General features: G+C 54.3%; 1 protein-coding gene across 14 annotated transcripts in view; it reads right to left on the bottom strand.

Moving 5' to 3' along the window:
- Positions 1 to 23,347, bottom strand: part of LOC101327326 (peroxisome proliferator-activated receptor gamma) — a 222,901-nt gene that overhangs the window by 70,038 nt on the left and 129,516 nt on the right. For 2 of the 14 annotated variants that reach the window (XM_073787724.1, XM_019944613.3), the window contains one exon: positions 10,141 to 10,234. The exons of 9 other annotated variants lie outside the window; for them this stretch is intronic. In XM_073787724.1, the coding sequence (XP_073643825.1) occupies positions 10,141 to 10,234 (94 nt within the window). Of the gene's footprint in view, positions 1 to 3,058; positions 7,160 to 10,140; positions 10,235 to 23,347 lie in introns of those variants that run through there. 3 more of the 14 variants (XM_073787722.1, XM_073787723.1, XM_073787721.1) reach the window with 3 other exon arrangements.

Below are 23,347 nucleotides of genomic sequence, written 5' to 3'. Positions count from 1 at the left end.
GGAGACCAGAGGCGGGTTGTCCCCGTCGCCTCTGGGGCCGCCTGGGATGCTTCTGAATAGTCTCACTAGGGCTGGAGACGACCCTCTCTTTCAGCTTTTAGCTCCTTGATCTGCAGGTGGGGAAACCCACAGAAGATGCAGGACTTGTCTGAGCTGAAGCAACCAGTGGGGAGGCACGTGATACAAGCAGGGAGCTCGCCGGTCCTGGGTTCAAATTCTGACATTGCTACTTGTCACTCTCAGCAGCCCAGACTGCCAAATGGGGTTAATACTCGCCCCACAGACCAGCGGTGAGCGTTAAATCAGAAAACAGGTCCACAGCAGGGGCCACAGCAAAGTATTCTTGCTTCCCCCCATCTCCTATGGAATACAAGTTGGGGCTGGAGCTGCAGCAAGTGCTACACAGCAAACGCCTCAGGTGGGCGCCTGAGGACCCCAGAGGCATCAGCGCGCCTGGCCCACACTGGTCCTCCTCGGACCATTTCATCAAAACCAGTGGACTCCTGTGGCTTCCAGAACAGAGAGGAAATGGCCCCGGGTGCTGAGAGATGGCTATCAGGATTAGTCAGTGGCTTGGCCAAGAGTTTTAAAGAACAAACTATAAGTTGCCCTGGTTCTCCTTAACTTCCTAGCCCACCGCCTACCTCCTTCTCTGCCCTCTGCGCCCTCTCCCCACCGCGCCGTATCTGGCGCTCAGTGATGGCCCCACGTTCGCGGTGCTGAGCTTCCCTGCCTTGCCTGGGTGGCCCCCCGGTAACTCTTCCAACTCTCATTTCCTTCTTCTGCAATTAGGGAAATTTTCCAGTGGATTTCGGTTGTTTTGATCTGCCCAGCATGTATCTCCCCTTCTTCTAGAAGCAGAACCCAGTTTGGGTTTTGAGCCCCTCTCTGCTTCACTAAATGCAGTCTGTTAATGGAAGGGCCCCAGCCAAGCCAATCAGATGCCCTTCTCCTGGGGTCTGCATTTTGAGGGGGAGTAACACAAGGAACGAGAATGGTTACAGCGGCCTGGTCCCGTAGAGGCTTCCTAAAGAGATGAGCTGGGTCTGCTGCGTAGACCCGGGACCCATCCTTCCCGTGGCATGAGCTGCGAGTCCCCCGCGGGCCTTCCCAGTAAATTTCGTTTGCCCTAAAGTTACACCCTAAGTAATACACAGTGTGCATATACGCTGTGCGTCCGACGCCATTTAGGTCTGAAAACAAGTTGATGTCTTGCCTCCTCAGCTTGTCCCCTGAGCAGGGACCGAGCCATTTATTCATTCACTTTTTAAATTAGTTCAACAAACCCTTACCAGGTACCTACTCTGTGCATCCGTGCTGGGAGTTGGGGCTCAGAAATGAAAACACGGGATTTCCCTGGCAGTCCAGTGGTTAAGACTCTGTGCTTTCACTGCACAGGGGGGACGGGTTCCATCTGCGGTCGGGGAACTAAGATCCGACAAGCCATGCAGCATGGTTTTAAAAAAAAAGAAAGAAAGAAAGAAATGAAAACATAATGCCCTCCTCCAAGCAGCCCCAAGTCGTGTGAACACCGAGAGAACGTACAAGGCCACCCTCCCGCCACACACCGACTCATCTCACGACTGCCAGGGGCACCTGCTATGGGCCACGTGCTGGGCTGGGGTGGCAGCAGAGAAGGTGGCATCCCTGTCCCCACAGAACCCACAGCCGGCTGCGCAAAGTGAACTAAAATGACCTCAGAATTCCACAAGGTCAGAGTCTGAAGGCCATCCAGAGTCCAAGTGGCCCGATGGCTTTTAAACAATCCTTTGGGGTCCTGAGGGTTGAATGTCGCTGTTTCATGAAACATTCTAGTTCTTTACGCCTTGATTGAGGGATAATTTACATACCACAAAATTCACCCGTTGTAAGTATACAATTCAAGGTCTTTTAGAAAAGACGTCACCACAATCCACTTTTAGAACGTTTCCCTCACCCTACGAAGTTCCCTCCTGCCTGTTTGCAGTCCATAGCTGCTTGAAGCATTTTATTTTTTTACAGAAAGCTAAAGGAACATTGGAGAACCAGTGATCTGTTCTAAGCCACTGATTCTCCAGGTGGGGAAATGGAGGCCCAGAGAGGAGGCAGGGCCTACAAAGGGCACGGAGCGAGGCAGGAGCATCGCTGAGATTCAACCCCAGGACAACCTGATCTCAAAGCCCAGGTTGTCAGCCCTCGGTCAGCGCGGAGCAGCGGGGAAGCGTCCCAGAATCCCGCAGGCTGAGCTCACATCTTGGCTCCACCATTTACAAGCCCTGTGACCCTCTGGACCTCAGTGTTTTCCTCGGCAAGTGAGGGGAAGAACGGTACCTCGTGCAAGGGTTGGGGTGTGGATTCCCCGAGATCTCGCATGTAAGGCCTCGGCACAGCGCAGGGCGCAGGGTGAGCCCTCAGAGAGAGTTGGCTAATGATGGTCGTTTCACCATCTCGCTGTCTCCCAATTTGCCCTCAGAAATTTGGAAGTGAAAAAGACAGTGACTAAACAAACCAGCCCAGGCCCCAGATGGAAATGCCTGTACACAGGCGGCTTTCTAAGAACATGGTGCAACACCCGCCCTGGGGCATCATCGCCCTGTTTGCAGATGGAGCAACTGCCAGGGTTAGGGGGTTGCTCAAGCAGCCTGGACCCGGCAGGGAGACGCAATGCCTGCTGTGCCGTCCTCTCCACTCTCAGCGTTTCCCAACAGGCACACAACAGACACATTTCATCAGCGACCAGGGAGCCTGGCTCCCCGCCCACCCCCCGCCCAGAGGGGCCAGAGGTGGGATTCTGGGGGACCTCAGGAAGGCCCGGGCCCTGCCTCCTGCCCTGCCCCAGCCAGCACTGCTCAGCCGTCGCAGGGGCCTCTGCACCACATGGAGATGGGGCAGGGCACCCAGGAAGGAAGAGGACTTATCACCAGGGCGCACGCTTTGCGTGCATTATCTGTCAGCCCAAGAAGGAAGCTATTAACATCACACCCCGTAACAGCTGAGGAAACTGAAATTCACAGAAGGGGGCTGTTTGCCCTGGTAGGGAGCTTCCACGAGAGGTGGAATTAGGTCCAGGTAACACTGCTTCTGCGAAAAGAGTGATTTATTTTTCGTATTTTGGACACATGGGAAAGAGTTCTGCCTTTGAAGCTAAGTGGATGCGACTTTCAGGCGAGTTGCTTAACCTGAGACTTCGTTTTGGGGAAAGCACTGCCCGGGTTGCGAGGTTGCCACAGTGATGAGCTCCTGTTTGTCAAAAGCATCTGGCGCGGTGACTGGGTATTGACAGAGCTCCTCTGGGCGCAGGGCATGGAGGATTCTCAGCTAAGACAACACCTCCAACCCAGAAAGTTCCAGTCCCTGCGACGGACGGCCAAAACCCTACGGGAATCTAAGTTCCCTTTTGACGAGGATTAGAATAAAAGTGCTATGGAAGAACTAAGGAAGGACCCAGGGAGGGTTTGGGCCTCGAACGCCGAACGGACCGGGGACAGCTGGAGAAGGCTTCGTGGCCCTGTGTGGCTAGACTGGGAGGTGAGGCTGGAAAGGCCGGCTGGAGTCAGACTGCGAGGGTCTTCAATGATGGTTAAGATTTGTAATCTTATCCCGTAGGTCACGGGGAGCCACTGAAGGTGTCTGAGCAAGGGAGTGACCTGGCCAGAGGGGCCTGGATCTGCTGGCAGCTACACCGGAGTCGACAGGGAAAATGAGTTTCCTTTAGGCCCCTTCCCTGAGTTCTCCGATTGAATGAAAGCGCAAATGCCAATTGAGAACCCGCGATGTGCTGGGTACCTGCTGGATTTAGAAATGACTTAAATACATGTAGAGTTTTTACGAGGTGACTCAGTTTTCAGAGAGCAGATGATAATTCAGGGAGCGGGCAGCACTGCTGAAACCCGACACTCATGAGAGGTGCAGCCACCAGCAAAGACAGAAGCAGAGGTACCACAGGCCAGTCAGGGGAAGGGAGGAGTTCGCTTGTCAGGGCCACTTGGTTTAGGGACAGACAGCTCTGCACTAGCCGCTCTGTTGGGGTTCATCCTGATGACACTGGCAATGAGAAAAAGTCAGCGATGGTCTGGACACCATGTTGGCCAAGGCAGGGATCGCTCATTTTATGGCTACCACGTATCTAGACGCAAAGAGCACATAAAAAGAAAGGTGACAGAAGCAGTTCCTTCCTCTGGGTCCTTCCTCTTGACGACCTGTGTGGCCTGAATCAGGCTCCAGCTAAACCAGATCGACTGGGTGAAGCCACAGGAGGGGCTGGGGCACTGAGAAGGCCACTCTTTTGCCACTGGGGTCACTGGGTTAGCCATCGGACACCCATCATCCACCTTTACTTCCTTCAGACACTCCAAGACCTCCCACATCTGTACCGCCTGGTCTTGGGCTGCCTTGCACAGGTGGTGTTGCCACTAACCAGGCTGCTGGCTTTCGGCTGCCGGCCTCGGGCTTGCCCACACCCCAGATGCTGCTGAAGCTTCTCCGGGTTCTCCCCACCACTCCACGGCAGCCACAGACTCCAGGTCTGCCCTTAAGCTCGGGCTGACACTTGCTGCTCTGGGCCCACAGACGCACCCTAGAAGAAGCCTCTATGTTGCACCAATGGAGATGAGGTTTGGGGACAGATGTCTTCCATCTAACTTCCTACCTCTCGGTCAAGAGTGGCTCCTGCTAAGTCCCTGGCCGCTTCCTCCGGGATCCATCAAGGGCAGACGCAGCGCCTGAACCCACGGCGCTTGAAGACCAGCCAAGCCCAGCGCACACGGCGGTGACCCGAGCCACCCCGTCTGGAGGCCCTACAGTCCGGGATCCTTCAGCCTTAGGATTTCAAAAGAGGGCAAGGCCAGCGAGGGCTGGAGGGGCCAGGAAAGTAGAGGAGAAGGAGAAGAGCTTGAACAGGAGAAAAAACATGAAGGAGACAGGGAATGGAAAGAGGTTCCAAAAGAGTGCCACTGTGCATTTGCTTGCTATGGGCATTTGCCGCGGGCGGGACACCGTGTGGGCATATTAACTCCTGACTCGTTCTTACTGCTGTAGGAGATTCCAGGAGGAAAGAGAGGTTGCATCTCCACCTCTCCACATCAGCTTCTCCCAGAGAAGAATTTACTGGCCTTTTCTCCCCTAGAGCCTGTGCTCCCAGAGGTGACGGTCCTGGATGGCTCTGGATAGAAGGGGTAGAAGCGGGAAGGAAGGGGCTGTGTCCCCAGAGACTGGGGACCTGGGAGGTGGCCTGGAGGCGGCTGAGCTGCTGATGGGCCTACGGCACGGAGGCCGGGGAGGAGGGGTGGATGCTGGAGCAGTGACTGTGACTGGGGTGAGGTGGGGGGGACCTGGGTCAGGGAACCCTTCCACCCTGGCTGGGCCTGCGGGTTCAGAGCCGCCCGCCTCTGAGAGACCAGCGAGTCCTGCACGCGTGGCCACGGGAGCGTGAAGACCAGAGGCCCTGCTTCAACTTCCCACGTTCGCCCACCCTGAAAACATCCTCGTCGGATTTAGAGAGAAAACATGTTGACGCTCATCCTCAAGCACCGTGGCACAGCCTTGCCTGCATCACCTACAGCAAAGAAATGTCGATGGAGAGGAAATTCCCACCAAAGGCCGGCAGTGGCGGCCACGTCTGCTTTTGTTCCGCGTCATCCAACGTTTGCACTTTGTCTATCACGCACACGAATTATTTTTGTCATAATATTTTTTTAGATGATGAAGCAGGTTTCCAAACAGCATTTTGGTAAAAAAGACATTTCTGTAAAGGTATGCATGTGTCCACGTAGACTGGGAGTTTGGAAGATGTGAACGGCGCTTGCCTCTCCGTGTCATGTTGTGGTTAATCCGTAACTTCTCAGTTTTCGTTTTGAAATAAATATTTGAAATAAATAGAGAATTTCATTCTCTATTAACTATATATTTTTTCTAAAATAAAATGAATCGCACAGTAAAGAAACATAAATGAAAGATTGTTCCCTCCAGCTCCAGAAGAAGGACACGGGGGTGGGGATGCTCTAAGTCCGGGTCCAGAGGTGATGTGGAGCCTGGCCAGGGCTGAGGTGGACGGTCCCCACGGGAGCCAGTGTGGAGCAACGACATTGGGCCGGCCAGGGAGGGACCGGATTCCAGTGGCTGTGTGTCTGGCAACCCTCATCCATCCCGGCATGAGTGTTTGCATCAGACCTGGGAGGAAGTGCCCTTCTCTGCCCCTGCAAAGTACACACCCCGAGGCCTAAGCAGACCCCCTCCTAAACGTCACGTGTCACGGCCTGAGCTGGGACGCTGATCGTTCGTCAACAGGCGTTTCTCGGGTCCCTGTCGTGCTGGGCCCTGGGATGCAGAGATGAATGAGATAGGTTTGGTGGAAGGAGCGGGGCTTAGAAGACCCACTCCACCTCTCCATGGTGTGCAGCCTTCCACACGTTACTTCACCTCTCTGGGCTTCAGGGCATTTCTCTGTAAGAATGAGGACAGTGCCACCGGCCAGCAGAGTCAAACAGGATCACAGCATATGCGAAGCCCCCAGCGTAGATATTGGCACAGAACAGACTGGTCAGCAGAGGTCAGGCTCCCCTGTCCTCCTGGGTTTCCTGCAACTTCAGAGCCCGGGGGAAGAGACGGACAGACAAAAGAATATTTGCATAACAACAGTAACAATGCCGGCAACCATGACAACGATGATACCATTTATTACCCCTTTAGTTTGTGTCAATTCCTGTGCTAGGAGTAGGAACAAATTACCCTGAGAGGACAGGGTTACCATTCCTGTCTTCAGGAAATGATGCTGACGATCAAAGAGGTGGAGTCACCTGTCCAGGGCCGCTAGAAAGGCAGGGATGGACTGGACTCCAGATCCGCCTTGCTCTTTGCCATGAAACTATACTCTTCTCCAAGCCGATCAATGCCAACACAGAGGTCTGTCCAGGGCGTTAAAGGAACACAGGACTGAGAACACGGTGAAGGGGGCCGGTGGCATCGAGGGCGGCTTCTCAGAGGTGATGACATTTACGCGGGGCCTTGAGCCGTTGGTTGGAGTGCACCAGGCTCCGTGTTCAGCAGATGCGAAGGTGAATAAGATGGTGACTGTCCCGCTAAGGGGTGCCCAGGCTCTCGTGGAAGTCAAGATCCCGGCTACGGAGTACCTGAGCCACATCCCCCTTTACGGGCAGCCCGCAGCACAGATTCTTAGGCTGCTCTAGGTGGGAGGAAACTGAGACTCACCCAGGCTGACAGGCTTTGCCCGAAGCCACAAAGCTTGCAAGTGGCAGCGCTTGAAGGCCGCTCTCTCAGACACCTAATGGCCCATGTTTAACCCCTGGGTGACACTGCAAACCTGGACGGCTGCTGCAGGAAGCACCCTGTGGTCAATGCAAAGAAAGGGCCTCCCCTCTGACCACGCACCCTTGGGGCAGAGATCCCCGTCCTTAGAACAGAGGCGCAGCCTGCGGAGGGGGTCTGAGAGTCCCGGAGCCCCGAGTTCCGATGCTGACTCAGGCCCTAAATAACTGTGACTGTGGATGTCATCGCCCCCCTCAGCCTCAGTTTCCTCACCTACAAGAGAGATGACGACACCGCCCCCGTCCCAGGAATGCTGTGAAAATATGAAATAATGTATATTCGGCGCCCTGGCCTGTGGCTGCCACTCAGCGGATACCCAATAAACGCTTGTTGTGTTTGTATCTAAGGAGCCCAGCACTGTTTATCGGGGCCTCTGACTAGCAAACCCTTGACCCAAACCATTACACAACATCGGTCCTGATCATATGAGCCTTTGCACCAGAGCTCAGGTCCCCTGAGTTCCCGTGGCCTTATCCTAAGATGCTGAGCCCCACGTGTGTGGCAATAACTGTCTCACGTGGTGGCTGCCCTTCTTGCAACGGGGACGGTGGAGACAGCCAAGAGCTCCATGGTGTCACCACCGCGTGCTCCGTCCCAGAGCGGCCGGCTCTACCCGGGGATTGCTAAACACACCCCGTGTCCCTGGCACCATCCAGGGAGCTCAGCCAGGGCTGGAGATAAACACGGTCCCCAGAGCCCACCGTTGGTAGGGGCACTGACGTTCGACTCTACCGTCTTCCATTTGTCCACCTTGTACCCTGCATGGCCTTCAGGGTCAGAGAGACCAGGGTTCAAATCTAGGCCCCACCACTTCTTAGTTCTGACCCTGGACAGCTCAGTTCTCTTCTGTAAAACGTAGCCTATCATTCCTACAGTTCAGGGTTGCTGTAAAGACTAAATGGCACGATGGGGGTGAAGGTTCCAGGACAAGGCCTGGCTCAAAGTGGGTGCCGAGTTTGTGTCAGTTTCCCAGGGACCTTAGATAACCCCCTTTTCTCTCTGGACTCACTTTCTTCACATTGGATGTGAGACTAGACGGCCTCTCGGGGCCTGTCCAGCTCTCAGCCTCCAGGCTTGTCCCAAACTGGAGCAACCATCTTGGGTGCTGTCAGTCATCGGGCAGGAAACAGAGGGCAGAAGCGGCTCAATGTCACCCGGCCACTCGGCTCAGAGGCCCAGGACCTCCTGCGCCCCACTCGCAAGCAGTAAGGAACTTCCCCTTGAGGTCAGCACAGGGGCTCAGCTGGTTCTCCGCCTGCCACCAAGGCGTCTGGACTACCTCCTGGGCCACGTTGAGCTCCTTGAGCCTATTCGTTTATGGTTCTCTTGACCACTAGCTTGTACTGGCCTCTCCTTATTAAATCTCTATCTTAAAATTCCAAGAATAATACGAGTCCTCGGGGGTAGGGGCTGCATCAAGCCTTGCACGATGCTGGGACAGAGTCAACGCTCGCCAAACACTAATTGGGTGGCTGTACGTGCCAGGCTCTGGGCAAACACTGGGGCGGTAGCCAGGCTCCAGGGTGATCCCCAGTGATCCGAGCCTCCCGGTATCCATGCCCCGTGTAGTCCTCTCCCACGGTGAATAGGGCTGGCCTGCGTGACCAATAGGACCTCGTGGAAATGACAGAACGTGACTTCCAAGCCTGGGTGATAAAAGGCCTTGTGGATGCTGCCTTGCTCTTTGGGATCCCCCACCTGGGGGAAGCCAGCTGCCACGTTGTGAGGACACTCAAGCAGGGAGGTCTACATGGTGAGGAGCTGAGGCCTCCCGCCAATAGCCATGCAAGTGCACCATCTCGGAAGCAGATCCCACAGCCAGAGCCAAGCCTTCCGAGGATGCAACCCAGCTGACACCTGGATGCAACCTTTGAGACAATCCAAGTCAAAACCTCCCAGCTAAGCTGCCTCGAAATCTGACCCAGAGATACTGTGTGAGACAACAGATGATCATCATTGTTTTAGGCCACCAGATTTGGGGGTAATTTGTTACTCAGCAGTAGATAACTGACACACTCAAGGCACAAGATTATATATCAGCGCAACCAACCACTCATTCCCTCTTCTGAGGGACTCTGACTCACTCACAGCCCCCTGTACCTAAAACATAGTCTTTTGTCCTGCTTGGAAGTTTGCCCAGTTGTGGATTACTGACCGTCTCTCTCAGGAGCACCTGGCATGTGCACCTACAGTGCAGGTTCGGGGCTGCACACAGGACCCCTTTGGCAGATGCACGTGCACCTGGTGCCCACGTCACATCCCAGGCCCGCTTCTAATCAGCCACAGCTGTGGGATGCTTCTGTGCAGGCTCAGGCTCACCTCGAGCTGTCAGAGGCCCGTGTCTGGAACGTGCAGCACATCTTTCCACATTCTGCCCCAGGATTTGCTCCCAGGTTGTGGGAGCCTTTGAGACCCACATGCAGACACGGTCAGCACACCCCCAGGGTCAGTCCTCAACCAGTGGGGGACGGGGACTGCGCTTCCGGTGAACAATCTTGGGAGTATTTATCCACTGAGAGGCTAGCAACGTTGCCACCACACACTCACACTGACTTTTTCTCCTTGCCTGTCTGGTTCTCCTCACGCCCTCACTGCTGCTTCCTGTAATCACCTCCCCCCGATACCATCTGCACCAAAGGCCCAGATGAACCCATTCTAAGACATACCGAATCAGAGTCTGGACATGTCCTGGGACACGTTTTCAAGCACCCTTAACAGTGACAACGCTGCTTGCAGTGGAGTTCCCCAGCATGAGGACCAAGGGCACTGCTTTCGAGAGTTGCTGAGCCATCAATGTGCTGGGCACCTTCTATCTGCTTCCCTAGATCCACATCCTACCTTTCTCCAGGCTGGAGGCTGACCTGCGCAGTTTGCATGAATCGACATCCTTGCCCTGTGGTTTCTGGCCAGCTGTAGTCAACAGGACGCACACCTGAGACAGAGAGAGAAAGAGAGCCGGATGGGGGCTTATTCCCCTGGTTCCTGCCCTGTCGGGGCCCCATGAGCTGGCCACCTCCCTGGACCAAAGTCACTCTCTTGCCAGCTGTCTTCTCCCCACAGCTTACTCTCCCTCCAGGTTCTGGTGACTGTTGTCTCTCTGTCACTAAGCCTTGCCCTGGGTCTGCACTGCCCCTTGTGGTCTCTCTACACTCTGCCCGCCCCTTTAGAAACAGACCCCTTTATTCAGCCCTCTTTAAACTGCTCAGCCTGAGCGTGCCTGCTGTTTTCTGGTGGGGCCCTGACACAATTCTGTATGTGCTCCACGTCTGTTGTGGATGGAATATATCACGTTTCCCTCACACGACTGAAGCCGTCACCAGCTATTTGCTCCTCCAGAATTCACTTCCTTTTCCTTTAGCAACAGCTCCTGGTTTTTGTTTAGAGATGTCCTCACCTTCCCAAAGTGCTGGAGGGGGCGGGGCTCCATCCCCTGCTTCAGGGGTGGGCATGAGACACAGGGATAAGCCCATTGGCTTTTAGCGTCCCCCTGGATGCAGGGATTGGGTAGGTGGTGTGTCATGCGACTTTGGTGGGCCAATCAGGTTGAGGTTCTAGAGCTTGGCAGGTGCTCCCTGAAAAGACTGGCTGTTCCTGGTCCGGGGGCTGCCTGACTTCACTGGACTTCTTGGGAGTGTCAGAGCTTCATCTGGGGCTGAGGTGCAGTGTGGGAAATTGGCTCACCCCTTTCTCTGTCAACTTAAAAACGTGCAAATTACTCAGCAATTCTGAGCTTCTCTTACCTCTTCTTAAAAAGGGGCATAGGAATTTTACAGGAGCCCCGTTGGATTCTTGTAAGACTCAGGCAGAGAACCCAGGAAAAGAACTGGGAACAGAGATTTATTAAAGAAGCTCTTTTAGGCTTAACCCAGAGGTCTCTTCTTTCCTAGGACCCAGATATAAGTCCGTGGAGCTGGGCCAGGGAGAGATTTCAGTGACCGTCCCCCGCTGGGCTCAGAAATGCACCTCCCCGCACTGAAGACTCTGTTACCCAGTCAGCCTCCTGAACCCAATTCACAGGCTTCTCTGTTGCTCACGGAACTGACTTTCTGTGGCTCCAATCCACCGGCTCACCTGACGGGCCCAGGAATGTCTGAATCACCTCTCCTCCATACCCACATAAATTATCATCAAAATCTGATTTTCCCATATTTCCAACAGACAGGGATCTCTGGGAAGAGTGGGAGCCAGGCCTGAGAGCGGGGGCTTTCAGGGCTAGCTTGCGCTGGCCGGAGAGGGGAGCCCGGCGCCGCCCTGCTTGCTGCCTTCTGCTCTACTCTGTCCTCCAAAGCCTTGAGTCCCCCTGCAGACGGCCATCTGGTCACAGCCAGGCCAGCAGGACAAGAAGCAGTGAAGGACCTTGCTTTGCATAACGGCTCCTCTGGTGCCTGAAATACACCATTAGAGCCTCATTTCCTCGGCTTAAACATTGCCCTCTTCAGATTCTCTTTGAAAAACGCAAACGGAAAAATAAGAGTCCTTTTAGGATCTGGATTCGGCTTCATTTCCCGGTGCTCTTTCTTATGAGCCGTGTCCCACCCCCAGTGGACTACTTAGTGTCTCCAGAGCCAGGCCACGCTGGACTCGGCCTTCACGCATCCCTTTCCTGACCCGCAACACCCTTGCACACTTCCTCCCGCGGGACTTTTAAGACCCAGCTTACTGGATGCCTCTCCCACCCCCAGGCTGAGTTAGGGGCTCCCCTCTGTGTCGTCACAGCAGCCTGGACCACATTCCGTCACTGCCCGCATCACTCTGACCGGTAACCATTGGTTTCCGTGTCTGTCTCCCTCACTAGACAGGGCGTTTCTTGAAGGCAGGGCCCATGACTGGATCCGTCCAGTGTCCCCCGCACCCAGAGTCTGGTATTCAGGAGGCGCTCAGGGCGCTCCCACAGCCCGTGTGGACGGCTGGCTGCCATTACTGTTAACGGGGTGCCTTAGCGTGGGCCCCTCCACAGCAGACCCTGAGCAGGGCTCTGCGTGGACGTCAGTTACTGGGAGGCGAGGAGAACACCACAGGCTGGGGGAAGAGAAGTCGGCCCAAAAAACCTGTGCTTTCAAGCCGTTTACCACGGTGGGAGACGTCATCTTCATCCCACTAGGAAACCCTGGGAGTCCGCACCAGAGGGGTGAGGGAGCTGGGTGTGTGCCCCCGACTGCCATCAGCCCTTGACTGTGGGCTGCTCCCGGGGAGCAGGAAGACCCCAGAGACCCCAGCAAAGACCATCAGGCCAAGCCGGCGGCCAGGTGCAGGCAAGGGGTGCGGGCGAGGGATGCGCTGGGACTTCTCCCTCTGCCTCCTGCAACGCCCCCCAGACGGTCTCCGCAGCCCCTTCCAATTCTGACGACGCGCTCCCTGAGGGCAGCGACAGGCTCACTCATCTCTGTCCGCGGCAACAGGGCCGGGCTCAGAGAGGATGCTCTGTGGGCCCGGAAGGAACACTTGAGTGGGTGAGTGAATGAGGGATGGACTGGCGTGGTGACGAGGTTAGCAACTTTCTCCCTCCCTGGCAGGAGAAATGCGGTGTCTGGAGATCCCTGGAGCCCAGGGAGAACGTAGATGTGTGTGGGGGGCGGGGCAGGAGGGGCGGAGGGGGACAGTCCTTGGGAAGGAGGAAGACTGCCCGGTGGCTTTGAGGCCGGCCAGGTGGCCGTAAAGACAGGCTCGGTTCATGTACTTTACAGGGAAGGGAGGCTCCCAGCCTGGCCTCGCTGCTTCCGCCCTGGGCCTGTGGGGTTGCGTGACTCCCGAATGCTGGGCCCAGGGCGTGGAAGCGAGCAAACGCCATGAGCCGTATCAGTGATCTCCCGGCGCAGATATGGAAGTTTGAGGAGGCCCAGCGGGCTCTGCCCGACTGTAAAGAGACGTGATTGAGGCGGGTCACGGGGAGGTGGCGGTGATTAAGGGGGGCTGAGTCCCCGCAGACTTCCTGCCCAGCAGGTAGCAGGAGACCCAGGGAGTGAGATGGGCTATTAGTCATAGTGTAAACCCTCTCTGAGCTCATAAAACCTGGGCAGAGGCTTGGCTCCCATAGCGCCGGGGACAAAAGCTGATTCCCTGGGGTTGAACCTTAGCCCCTGGGCTTATCTTCCTCACCTCAGACCTCTTGCTTGAGTCTTGAGAGCTCCTGCCTTGGGGCCGGACTCAGGGACGCAGGTGGGGACATGGCTCTAAAAAGAGTGACAGGAGCTCAGTGGCCCCATGATTTCTAGTTTACAGTGTTTGCAAAGCACTTTCTCCTCCCAGTATCTCATTTGATCCTCCAAACAGCCTTGTTCCATCTGTAAACTGGCAATCATGTCCATTTTACTGATGAAAAAACCGAGGCCCCAAGGTTTCAGGCCTGGAAAAAATGGGGTGGAAAGAATACCCAGGGAATCAGATCAGGGGCTGAATTTCAACCACGGCGAGTCTAGTCTGGGGCTCCAGCTGAGGTCCAGGGACACAGGCTGGGGTGAGGCTGGATGGGAGGGGGGTTCTCCCAGGCTGGGAACTGGAGGAAGAGGAATCTAAGAGTGAAAGGACTCTGGCCCTGGGCCCCGCCGTCTGTCTGGGCCACGGCTTCCTGATAATAAAACTCTCTCTAAAAGGAGAGCTAGGAGCTCAGGGGAGGTTTCTGTTGAGTTATGGGAGAGTACTGAGCCCTACAGAGGAGCCAGAGCAAAGCATCTATGAAGTGGCGCTTCTGCGTGCAGAGGCCCCATGGGATGCCCACGGGGACCCATGCATGCAGCCCCTAACCCCATTCCTGGAGGTGAGAGTGAAATGGAAAGAATACTGTTCATCCCTGACGGTCACTCTTAGGGGAAGTGGGATGGCGTGTGACTTTGCCCACGGGAGGCTCTGAAGAACTGGCCGTTGAATAGAATCCTATTTCTCCAGCGGCCCGCAGCACGTAGAAGGCACTCAATAAATATTATGGAGCCAATAGATAAAAAGAAAACGGAGAAAGTCAAATCTCCTATTGACCCTGGTGGGAAAACAGGGCTTAGGGAGTCAAATGGATTTTTGGAATATTAGTTGGTCTCCTTTCCTGTTGCTGTCCTCACCCTCCTCCATCGTGCCCACGTGGCCCCCCAAGCCCAACTCCCGCTGAGCTGCACACACCCATCTGTGTGACAGCTAATGAGCCCTCCCCGCCCCGATGACTAACAAGTGTCCCCATCACCACCGCAGTATTTCTAGAGCAGAGCTCCTGCTCCTTCCCGCAAACAAGCCCCCATCTCGATAAAAAGCATGTCTTTCCGTGTCACCCACATCAAACCCTGAGAATCACCCTCTGTCACCCCTACCTGAAGCCGAGCCTGGACTGGTTCCCAGATCTCTCCTCTCCTTCTGTCCTCATGGCTAATGTGCCCCCTCACTTGGGCCACAATCTCTTCTTGTCTCATAACTGTCATAGCCTCTAGAGGTCTCCCCACCTTCCCATCACGTCCCATCTCCTCGCTTGCTGACAGAGGGGTCGCTAGAGCGAGTACCTCAACTGCCACCTCCCTGCTTAAAGGCTCCATGGCTCTGCTCTCCCCCTGGGATGAAGTCCGAACCCCTCCATCTGTCGGTAGGGGCCCCGCCCTAATTTGATTCCAGCCATTTCTCCTTCCCCGCTTCTGTTCCACCTACACCAAAACACTCACCCTTCCCAACATGCCACTCGCCTTTGCCTGGACAACCCTCCCCTGTCTCCCGGGAAGACCCTCATACATCCTCTCGGTCCATCTCAAAGGGCACCTCCTCTGTGAAGCCTTCCCTAGCCACCCCCGCCCCGGGCAGAGTTAAACCTCTCCCACAGCTGCACGGCGACAGAAACCACAGAGCTCAGATCATCCAGGAGATCTGAGAGAACCTCTTTTGACGTTGGACCAAGAAATGCAACTTTTGGTTGGGGGAGTGCGGCCGTCCCATCCAGCCGTGGCCGCACAGCCCTCCAGCCCAGGGCTTATCATCGTAAGGAGATGCCAACCAATTCACGTGTGCTGTCGGTGCAGGTGCTGCCACGCGGCACCGCGTGCTTCCTCCCACTAGCTTATGAGGTAGGCAGGAGCTTGCCCAGTTGTAAAGGAGGGATCAGAAGCCTAGGAAGGCCGTACGACTTGCCCAAGGTCATACAGCCAAGAAGGGGCAAGGCTGGGGCTCTGAACCCACCTGCCTGCCTCCCAGCCCTTCGACTTCCTGCCACTTGCCTGGTGGGACTGCCTGCCTCCCAGCCCTTCTACCAGCTTCTATGCCCGTCTCCTCGGGGTGTGAGCTCCTTGAGGACACGAGCCTCACCAGGCTCCTCTGAGTGTCCCCAGAGCTGGGGACGGAGAACCCAGTGGACATAGGCTGACCCCGAGCTCAAATCTCTTCCCCCTCCGCCCTCTCAGGCCGACCACTAGTGACCACCTCCCCTTCTGAGACTCTCTCCTGGGCTCCATTTGGCCCGATTTCCTTTCTCTCAACCATGCAGGGAGCAGGGTCACAGGATTCCAAGTATGATTATTAGCTGTGTGATGTTGGGCAAGGAACTTCTTTCCCTAAAGGACTTCTCTGTGCTTCTCACAGTGGGGTGCACAGCCTTATTTTAGGGGCACCTGAAGCCAGAGAAAAAGTGTAGCACCCCTCCCTGGAGGGTCTCTCTCTCCTTGAACTTTTGGGGTAGGGAGCAATAAAGTAACTTTTAAGTTATTTTTATTTTAAACAATTAAATATATATATATATTTGGTGAAGTAAACTATAAAGTTTACGTTAACTTTAGAGAGAAAACACGCACGGGCTGCTTTAAGCTACACTCCTCAGGTCTCCAGGGAATATCATGGAAATGGGTCAGGAAGCACTGAATGAGATGGGGTGGGTTCCCGGATACCAGGACACCCTGGCTAGGAGATGCTGAATGAATCAACCCTCCCGTCTTCTTGCCCTGGTCCCCTCGGTCTGCTCTCACAGCTGGTCTAACACAGTGGAAAGAACTAGGGCTTTGGAGCTGGACGCACCCGAGCTTGAATCCCAGGATGGGCAGTTACTGTTCTGCGACCTCAGATTTAAGAGTCTCTGCTTCCTTTTCCAGCATCGTGGGCTTAATGACACCTCCCACCTGTGCTGGATTCTACCTGCCCTGCAGGTTCACCCCCGACCCACCCCCTTCTCTACCCTGCCTGTGCCCCAGGGGCTGAGTCGTAGGGGGGATCGTGGGTCCTATCCGCGGGCTCTTTTGTTCTCTGGCTTCCGGTAGGATGTGGCCAATGGGAGACTGAGATGGGAGGATAGGAGGAGAGAGGGGACAGGGTCCTTATCCCCCAGCTGCTCTCTGCCATCTGGGGGACTCAGTGATGGGGCCCCTCAGTTCCCTGGGCCCAGGCTCCTGCAGGGAGCCCTCTCTTACAGCTGCATTTCTCGGGTTTTAGTAACCTTCCCCCTTCCCCGCGGCCCTGGCTAGCCTTGGGGTGTCTCACCAGCTTTACTGGTTTCCCAGGACACCGCCCACCCCCCTCAACTTTGCAAATAGTCCCGCACTAAACTCTCCCCAATGGTCCTTTCTGAGTGAGCTGTTTATTTGCTGTGCGGCCCTGACTCATAAACTACCTCACTGGGTTTCTGGAAGGATTAAATGGCTGCAAAGCAGTTTATAAGTAAAGCTTGCATGGGTGAGAGGAATAATGACCATCATTAGGGGATCTAGCGGGGAGGCGGGGAGGGCAGAGGTGGCGCTGGCCAGGATCCTGCCCGAAGGAGGCCGCCCCTGCACCGACAGCTGGTCCCCCCGGAGCCCTGGGAGGCCTGGCTGGGAAGACGCTTTTTCGGGGCCCGGTTCCCGCTGCCGCTGCCGTGGCAGCAGCGGCAGCGTCATCGATCGCAGCGGGGCTCCCGGGGGCTCCTGGCCGGGGCTCAGCTGGCAGGCCCCGAGGCCAGGGAGCCCCAGCGCAGGGCAGCCAGCCGCTGACTCAGCACGACGCCCCCCTCCCCTCAGCCCTGGGTGGGAACCGGCGCCTCCGCGGCCCCCCGGCCCTCGCCCCTCGCCGGCGCCCCCTCCGCTGGAGCAGCCCAGCCCCCGAGGAGCACTGGCTGCCGACCGGTCCAGGGGGCCGCGGAGGGGAGGGCGCGCCCGGGCCGCAGGGAACACAGACAGGCTCCGAGGGTCAGCCAAGCCCCCTCCCCTCCAGCTTCCCCTCCCTCCACCCCAAGGTCCTGGGGCAGCAGAGCCCCAAAGTGGAGAGAACGGAGCCTCTGACTGTGTAGATGAGGAACCTGAGGCTCAGGGAAAGTGCCTTCCCGAGGGCCTGGGCAAATTGCTGTCAGAACCCGGGCCAGCGCTGCACACGCCTCACAGGCTGGAATCAGGATTTCTCCTCTGGCTGAGAAGAAACCATCTGGTCGCCAGTGTGCCCCGGTAGGCACCAGCACCCAGCAAGCTTGTGTGAGGTTGGAGGTGCTTGTATTTAGAAGATTCTAATTGCTTAGGAACTCTAGGCGTGTCCCCCATACGTGATCTCTATTCCTTACAGAAACCTATAGGAACCGAGGTCTTCACAAGTTAGATGCTGAAGCTGAGGTCCAGAGGCAGGAAGCAACCTGCCTGAGACTGCACACCTAGTAAGTGGCAGAGCCAACACTCAGACTTTAAGTCTTTGATGCTGGAGGCTTATGCTCGACACCCAGGCAGCACTGCCTTTTGTTCTCGCAGAGACAGTGGGCTGTTCTATAAAAGAAGCCTAGACGGGGTGGGCCTCAGGAAGCTGGAGGGCTAGCCTAGCTCTGCCCCTCCCTTTCTTTTCTGTGACCTTGGGCTAGTTCCTTCACCTCACTGGGTCTCACTTTCTTATATGTGAATAATGGTGATCAGGCCTGCCCTGCTTCCTTCCTGTGATATTCTGTAAGACACGCAGCCTAGGTACTATTATTCCCATTTTACAGATGGGGCAACTGAGACCTGTTCCTTTATTCATGATGGATGAATTAGATGTAATTTGCTGAGGGGCTTCTATAGACCAGGTACTATGTCCCCAGAGAGGAAAGTGACTTGCCCAAGGTTACACACCTAGAACCTGGCAGAGCTGAGCCTCAAACAGTGGATACTCTAGACACACTTCCTGGCCTCCAGGATTGTGGACAAGTAGCCAGAGGATCACAGTTTTCTGACTCTAGCAGAAAGCCACTTGGATCCTCCTTGAGCCCAGCCCGTGGCACAAAATAGATCCCAGGAATGACCCTTTCCTGGGAACTTTTGGCCTGGAACATATTTACAAAACTCCAGAGAGGATGGAAATATCCCAGCCCACTCCCTACAGACCCAAATTAGCAATTTTCTTATTCTTTATAACCCCTCTGGAAATGCAAACTATGTAATATTAGTCTAAAATTAGGAGCATAAGTCACAAGAGGAAAGTCCCACTACTTTTGGAGAAAATGTTTTCCTAGCCTCATCCCAGCATTTGTTCTAAATCAGAACACAGCAGCTGTGTTTCAAATAATTATTTTCTCCTAGTACTTATGGATTGAGGGCAGAATGCTTTTGAGAGAACGTATTTTTAGTGTACTGCCAAATGTAGAAATCCAATCTCTTCACCTGGCTTTGAATCTATAGGATATTCAGGTAAGGCCCAGATACTTGAACAGGAAGAGACTGTCACGTGGGCTCAGGAAGCCTTCTTAAATGAAGGGTACTTTAATAACAAGGGCAATAATATTGTCTGTAGCCAACACAGATTCACTGGTTCAGATGTGCCAAGAAACCATGTGAAGTGTTTTACAACCACTATTACATTTAATCATCATGATAACCCTGTAAGATGGGGATTACTATCCCATTTTACATATGCGGGTAATTAAGACCTAAAGAGGGGTTGAGAGATTGGCCAAAAGCCATGTGGTCATAGAGCCAGTAAGCAGTGGAGTTAGAGTTTTAACCCAAATCAGCCTAACAGTAAAGTCCACATGAGGGGGAATTCCCCGGTGGCCTAGTGGTTAGGATTCAGCGCTTTCACTACAGAGGCCTGGGTTCGATCCCTGGTTGGGGAACCATCCTGCATGCTGCATGGACTGGCCAAAATACAAAAAAAAAAAAAAAAAAAAAAAAAAAAAAAAGTCACACGAGGATACTGTCTCCCCTAAAAGCTGTGTTTTCCATATGCCAGACACAGTCCTAAGTGACTTATACAATAGTTATACAATATTTATACAATAATCTCTTGATTGTCACAATAATCCCTCTCAGGACTTGATTCCATCCTTTTCCTTTGCTCCCCAGTGCAGATACTCATACTAGCTTCATGTTTGTCCCTTTGAGCTTCTCTTGTTAAACTGTGTAATTCAACACCTTTGAGCAAATTAATCCTAGACTCCTAGGACCTTGGGCATGTTGCTTAACTTCTTTGACCCTCAGGGTTTCCTCTGTCCTTTGAGTGGGTTGTTTCCTTTAGCTCTAACTTTCTGGAATTCCAGGACAAATGCAGAGCCTGTCTGGAAATGGGTGTAGGATGCGCACATGGGGTAGAAATGACCTTGCCATCGAGGTGCAGGAACTTTGTGGTGAGGGGAATGAGAGGCCCTGGCTCCTGGGACCAGTGACAGGGAGGGTGGCAGGGTCCTTCAGCCAAAGGCTGTAACCTGACCCCAGGTAATGCGGTGAGTCAGAACCTCTAGGGTGCAGGAAGAAGCGTGTGGTATGCATGACCCCAGGGGCAGAGCTGGGCCTACAAGATTGTGAGATGGAAATCACCAAGGGGTCTGGAATGGAGAGAGCTTCCCCTGCCTCCAGGCAGCTGTTCAGCAGTCGGATAGCCATTGGAAGCAGTGTAGAGGGGATCTGACTTCTAGAGAGACTTTCCAGAATGCAAATTTGATCACGTCCCTCTTCTGCCTGACAACATCCACTGGATCGCTACGGCCTACAAATACAGTCCAAGGAGGTTCCTCAGCAAGGAGCGTGAGGCTGTCCCAACCCGACGCTGACTTGGCCACACGCACGTCTCACTCCCTCCGCTAGGGCAGCCATCCCTAACTTCTTGCTGTTTTCTGAGCTTGTTCAATACTGTGACACTTCTGTGCCTCCCCACATCCCCCGTGAACCCTTCTTCCCATCTCTAGACAGTTCATCACCAGCACATCTGATCTCATCAGCATTATGTGGCCCCCTCGAGGGCAGGGCCTCGACGCAGCCCCCTTCACATGGTGGCAGACGCCACCGCGACCGAACGGCGCATATTTTTTTTTTTTGCGGTATGCAGGCCTCTCACTGTTGCGGCCTCTCCCGTCGCGGAGCACAGGCTCTGGACGCGCAGGCTCAGCGGCCGTGGCTCACGGGCCCAGCCGCTCCGTGGCATGTGGGATCTTCCCAGACCGGGGCACGAACCCGTGCCCCCTGCATCGGCAGGTGGACTCTCAACGACTGCGCCACCAGGGAAGCCCCGGCGCATACATTTGATGAATGAGGTGGGATTAGATGGCATCTGACCAGCTTCTAAACTCCTAAGATGCCACTATTTTCCTTCACTCCAATAAGCATTAAATGGAGGGCCCAGCACACACAGGCACAGAGCGAAGGCTGGGGATATACAGAGAGTAATAGTGATAATTACGTAGATGGAGGCAACCAGGGGCCAGAGGCCAAGGACCGGGCTGGGGTGAAGGAAGAGGAAAATAGGGGGGTGGGCACTTAGTGAAGACAGGCGTCTCATCCCCACCCCAGGTCCTAGGTCGGTTGATGTGATCGTGTCTGTGGTTCTAGAGGTCTGAGCTCAGAAGATGTCTCTCCTGAAGGCTCAGGGATCCTACATTTTTAGGGACTCACTTGTGTACCCTGACTCTTTCCAAGGGAATAGGTATCCGGGGGCCAATTTCCAACCTTGTCAGCCCTGCCCTGCTTTACCAGCACCACACGGCAGGAGACACAAGCAAGTTAGGGCCTGCCCACAAAAAAGATTCGCCTGGTAGCCTCGAGGGGCCCGGAAAAAGGCACTGGAATCCAGGAGCAACTAAGTAAACCTACACAGCAGTCTGGTCCCTCAGCCCTGCTGCCCTCAGCGGAGTTGATGTAGCTGACACTCCGGTTCTGCCCCCGAGCTGACGACGGAGCATTTGCAGGGTGGCACCAGCCTGACTTCCCAGCTCAAGTTCTCACTGAAGAGCCCCAGTCCTTTGCTCCTCAGCAAGAAGCCCTTGGGTCACCCCCATTTCTGATCGTGTCTAGAGAAGCAGGGTGTGCAGGTACGCTTTCTGCCCTGGGTGCCCCGCCGCTCCAGTGTTCCATGGACAGCGGGGAGATGGGGGAGGAGCCAGGCCGTATCCAAGGCGGGTGCTGGGGAAGGGCCCTTGTGGGAGCCTCGAAACCGTTTTTCTTTCTTTCTTCCTTTTTTTTTTTTGGCTCTTGACCATGGTTACTTTTCTTCCTATTTTTGTCAACACAAATCCCTAAGTGTGTTTGTGTCCGGAGAAAGTGCTGTGAGTAACTGATGATACATTTGTTGATGAACTTGTGAATCATCCTGGGGGAGAGGGAGTCCAGAGAGTGGAGCGGGAGCTCTGGAGGCTGCATAGGACGTGTCGTAAAATATTTAGCAAATGACCGTCCAAACCACAGGGAAAAAGTCAGAGAGATGGGAATTTGAAAGCTGCCAGGATTTAAAAGCTATTTAATGCTAACCATCAGTGCCAAAGAGCTGAGAGCGGCTCCCTTCTTCCCTGCGTTGGCAAGGACAGCCCCGAGAACGTGGAGCGGCTTTGGACTGGCCGTGGCTGCACTGAAAGGCTCTTTGTTCAAGCCCTCCCGTAAACAAGGGATCTCCTCTGAGATGGAATCCTCACCTTGTCTACTGCCCGCACTTTCTCAGGATCCCCCAATGATAACCCTCCAGGAGGCACAGCAGGGAAGCCGCTAGCTGCTTGGCATCAAGGAAAGAAAAAACAGCCCCATGATGGACTGAATTTGTCACTTTCCTTTCCAACGTTCTGAGGTCACTTACACAACGACCTCAGTCCTTTGGTTCTAAAGGTCTGAGCTCAGGAGCTGTCTCTCCTAAAGGGTTAGGGGTCTTGCATATTTAGGGCTGGGGTCAGGACTCACTGCTCTAACCTGACTCTTTGGAGATCTGTTTATTTTGGGGTAGAGGATGAAAAGGTCTTTCCTGATATTTTGGCTTGAAAGCCTCGAAAGTTATGTCCTCCTCAGTATCAACACCGTGAGAAAAGATAAACTAAGGGAGAAGCAGCAGGGGGATAATTTAAGTCAGTGGAAACAATCATCCTAGAGAAGAGAGACCTCAGCATAGTTTGCTGAGAGGCGTTCTTCGGAGTCATCATATGTGTTCATGGCTAAGCAATGCTAATGAACTTGGTGGCCTCAATCAACAAGTCTGTGCATTATGCCAAGAAGGTCCCTGCTTTTAGGGAACATATCATCTATTTTGCTGGGGAGGCATGCATCACCTAAACAGATAATTAGCCTTTGAGGTTACAAAAGTCAGAGCTCCCTGGGCAAGGTGGTCCCAAGGAGGCCAGCAGGAATACCTGTAGCAACATTGCTCCACGTACGTCGGGACCAGAATGCGGCCCTTCTCCCTCATTCGTGTTTTGTTTTGGTTTTGTTTCCTTCTGTTGTTGTTATTCCTGCGATTTTGCTTTCCTAGAATGTCTTCTCTTCCACTGTCTACCTATCCCAAGTCCAACACATCCTTCGAAGCCCACCTGAATGAATTTACAGTCACTCCTGACTTTTCCAATCTTCATTACTTTGAACTCTTAGAGTACTTGGAGTCTGAACCATTCATTTGGCACATGGTTGCACTGTGTATTTTAATCTGTTCTTAAGGAGGATTCATCTTTTCTCCTCAATTCAATGGTAAGTTCTTTTTGGCAGGTGCCACATCTTATAACACTTCTGTGTTACCCACAGCATCTAGCCGTTAATACCTGCCCCTGGGTATTTGCACATGCCTTGGTATCTTGTTAGAGGGCTGCTGTTGGTGAGTGAAAATCTTGGTTGGGATTGGGGAAGAAGATTGAATTCTTGGTAGGCCTAGGGATACGCCCCAAACGAGTACTTCTGGGTTGAGAAACACATGCTCTGAGCAGTTT

The sequence above is a fragment of the Tursiops truncatus genome, chromosome 10 (genome assembly GCF_011762595.2).
Source record: "Tursiops truncatus isolate mTurTru1 chromosome 10, mTurTru1.mat.Y, whole genome shotgun sequence".
NCBI classification, from domain to species: Eukaryota; Metazoa; Chordata; class Mammalia; order Artiodactyla; family Delphinidae; genus Tursiops; species Tursiops truncatus.
Note: the sequence above shows the minus strand (reverse complement) of the source record. Positions and strands in the feature narration are given on the sequence as shown.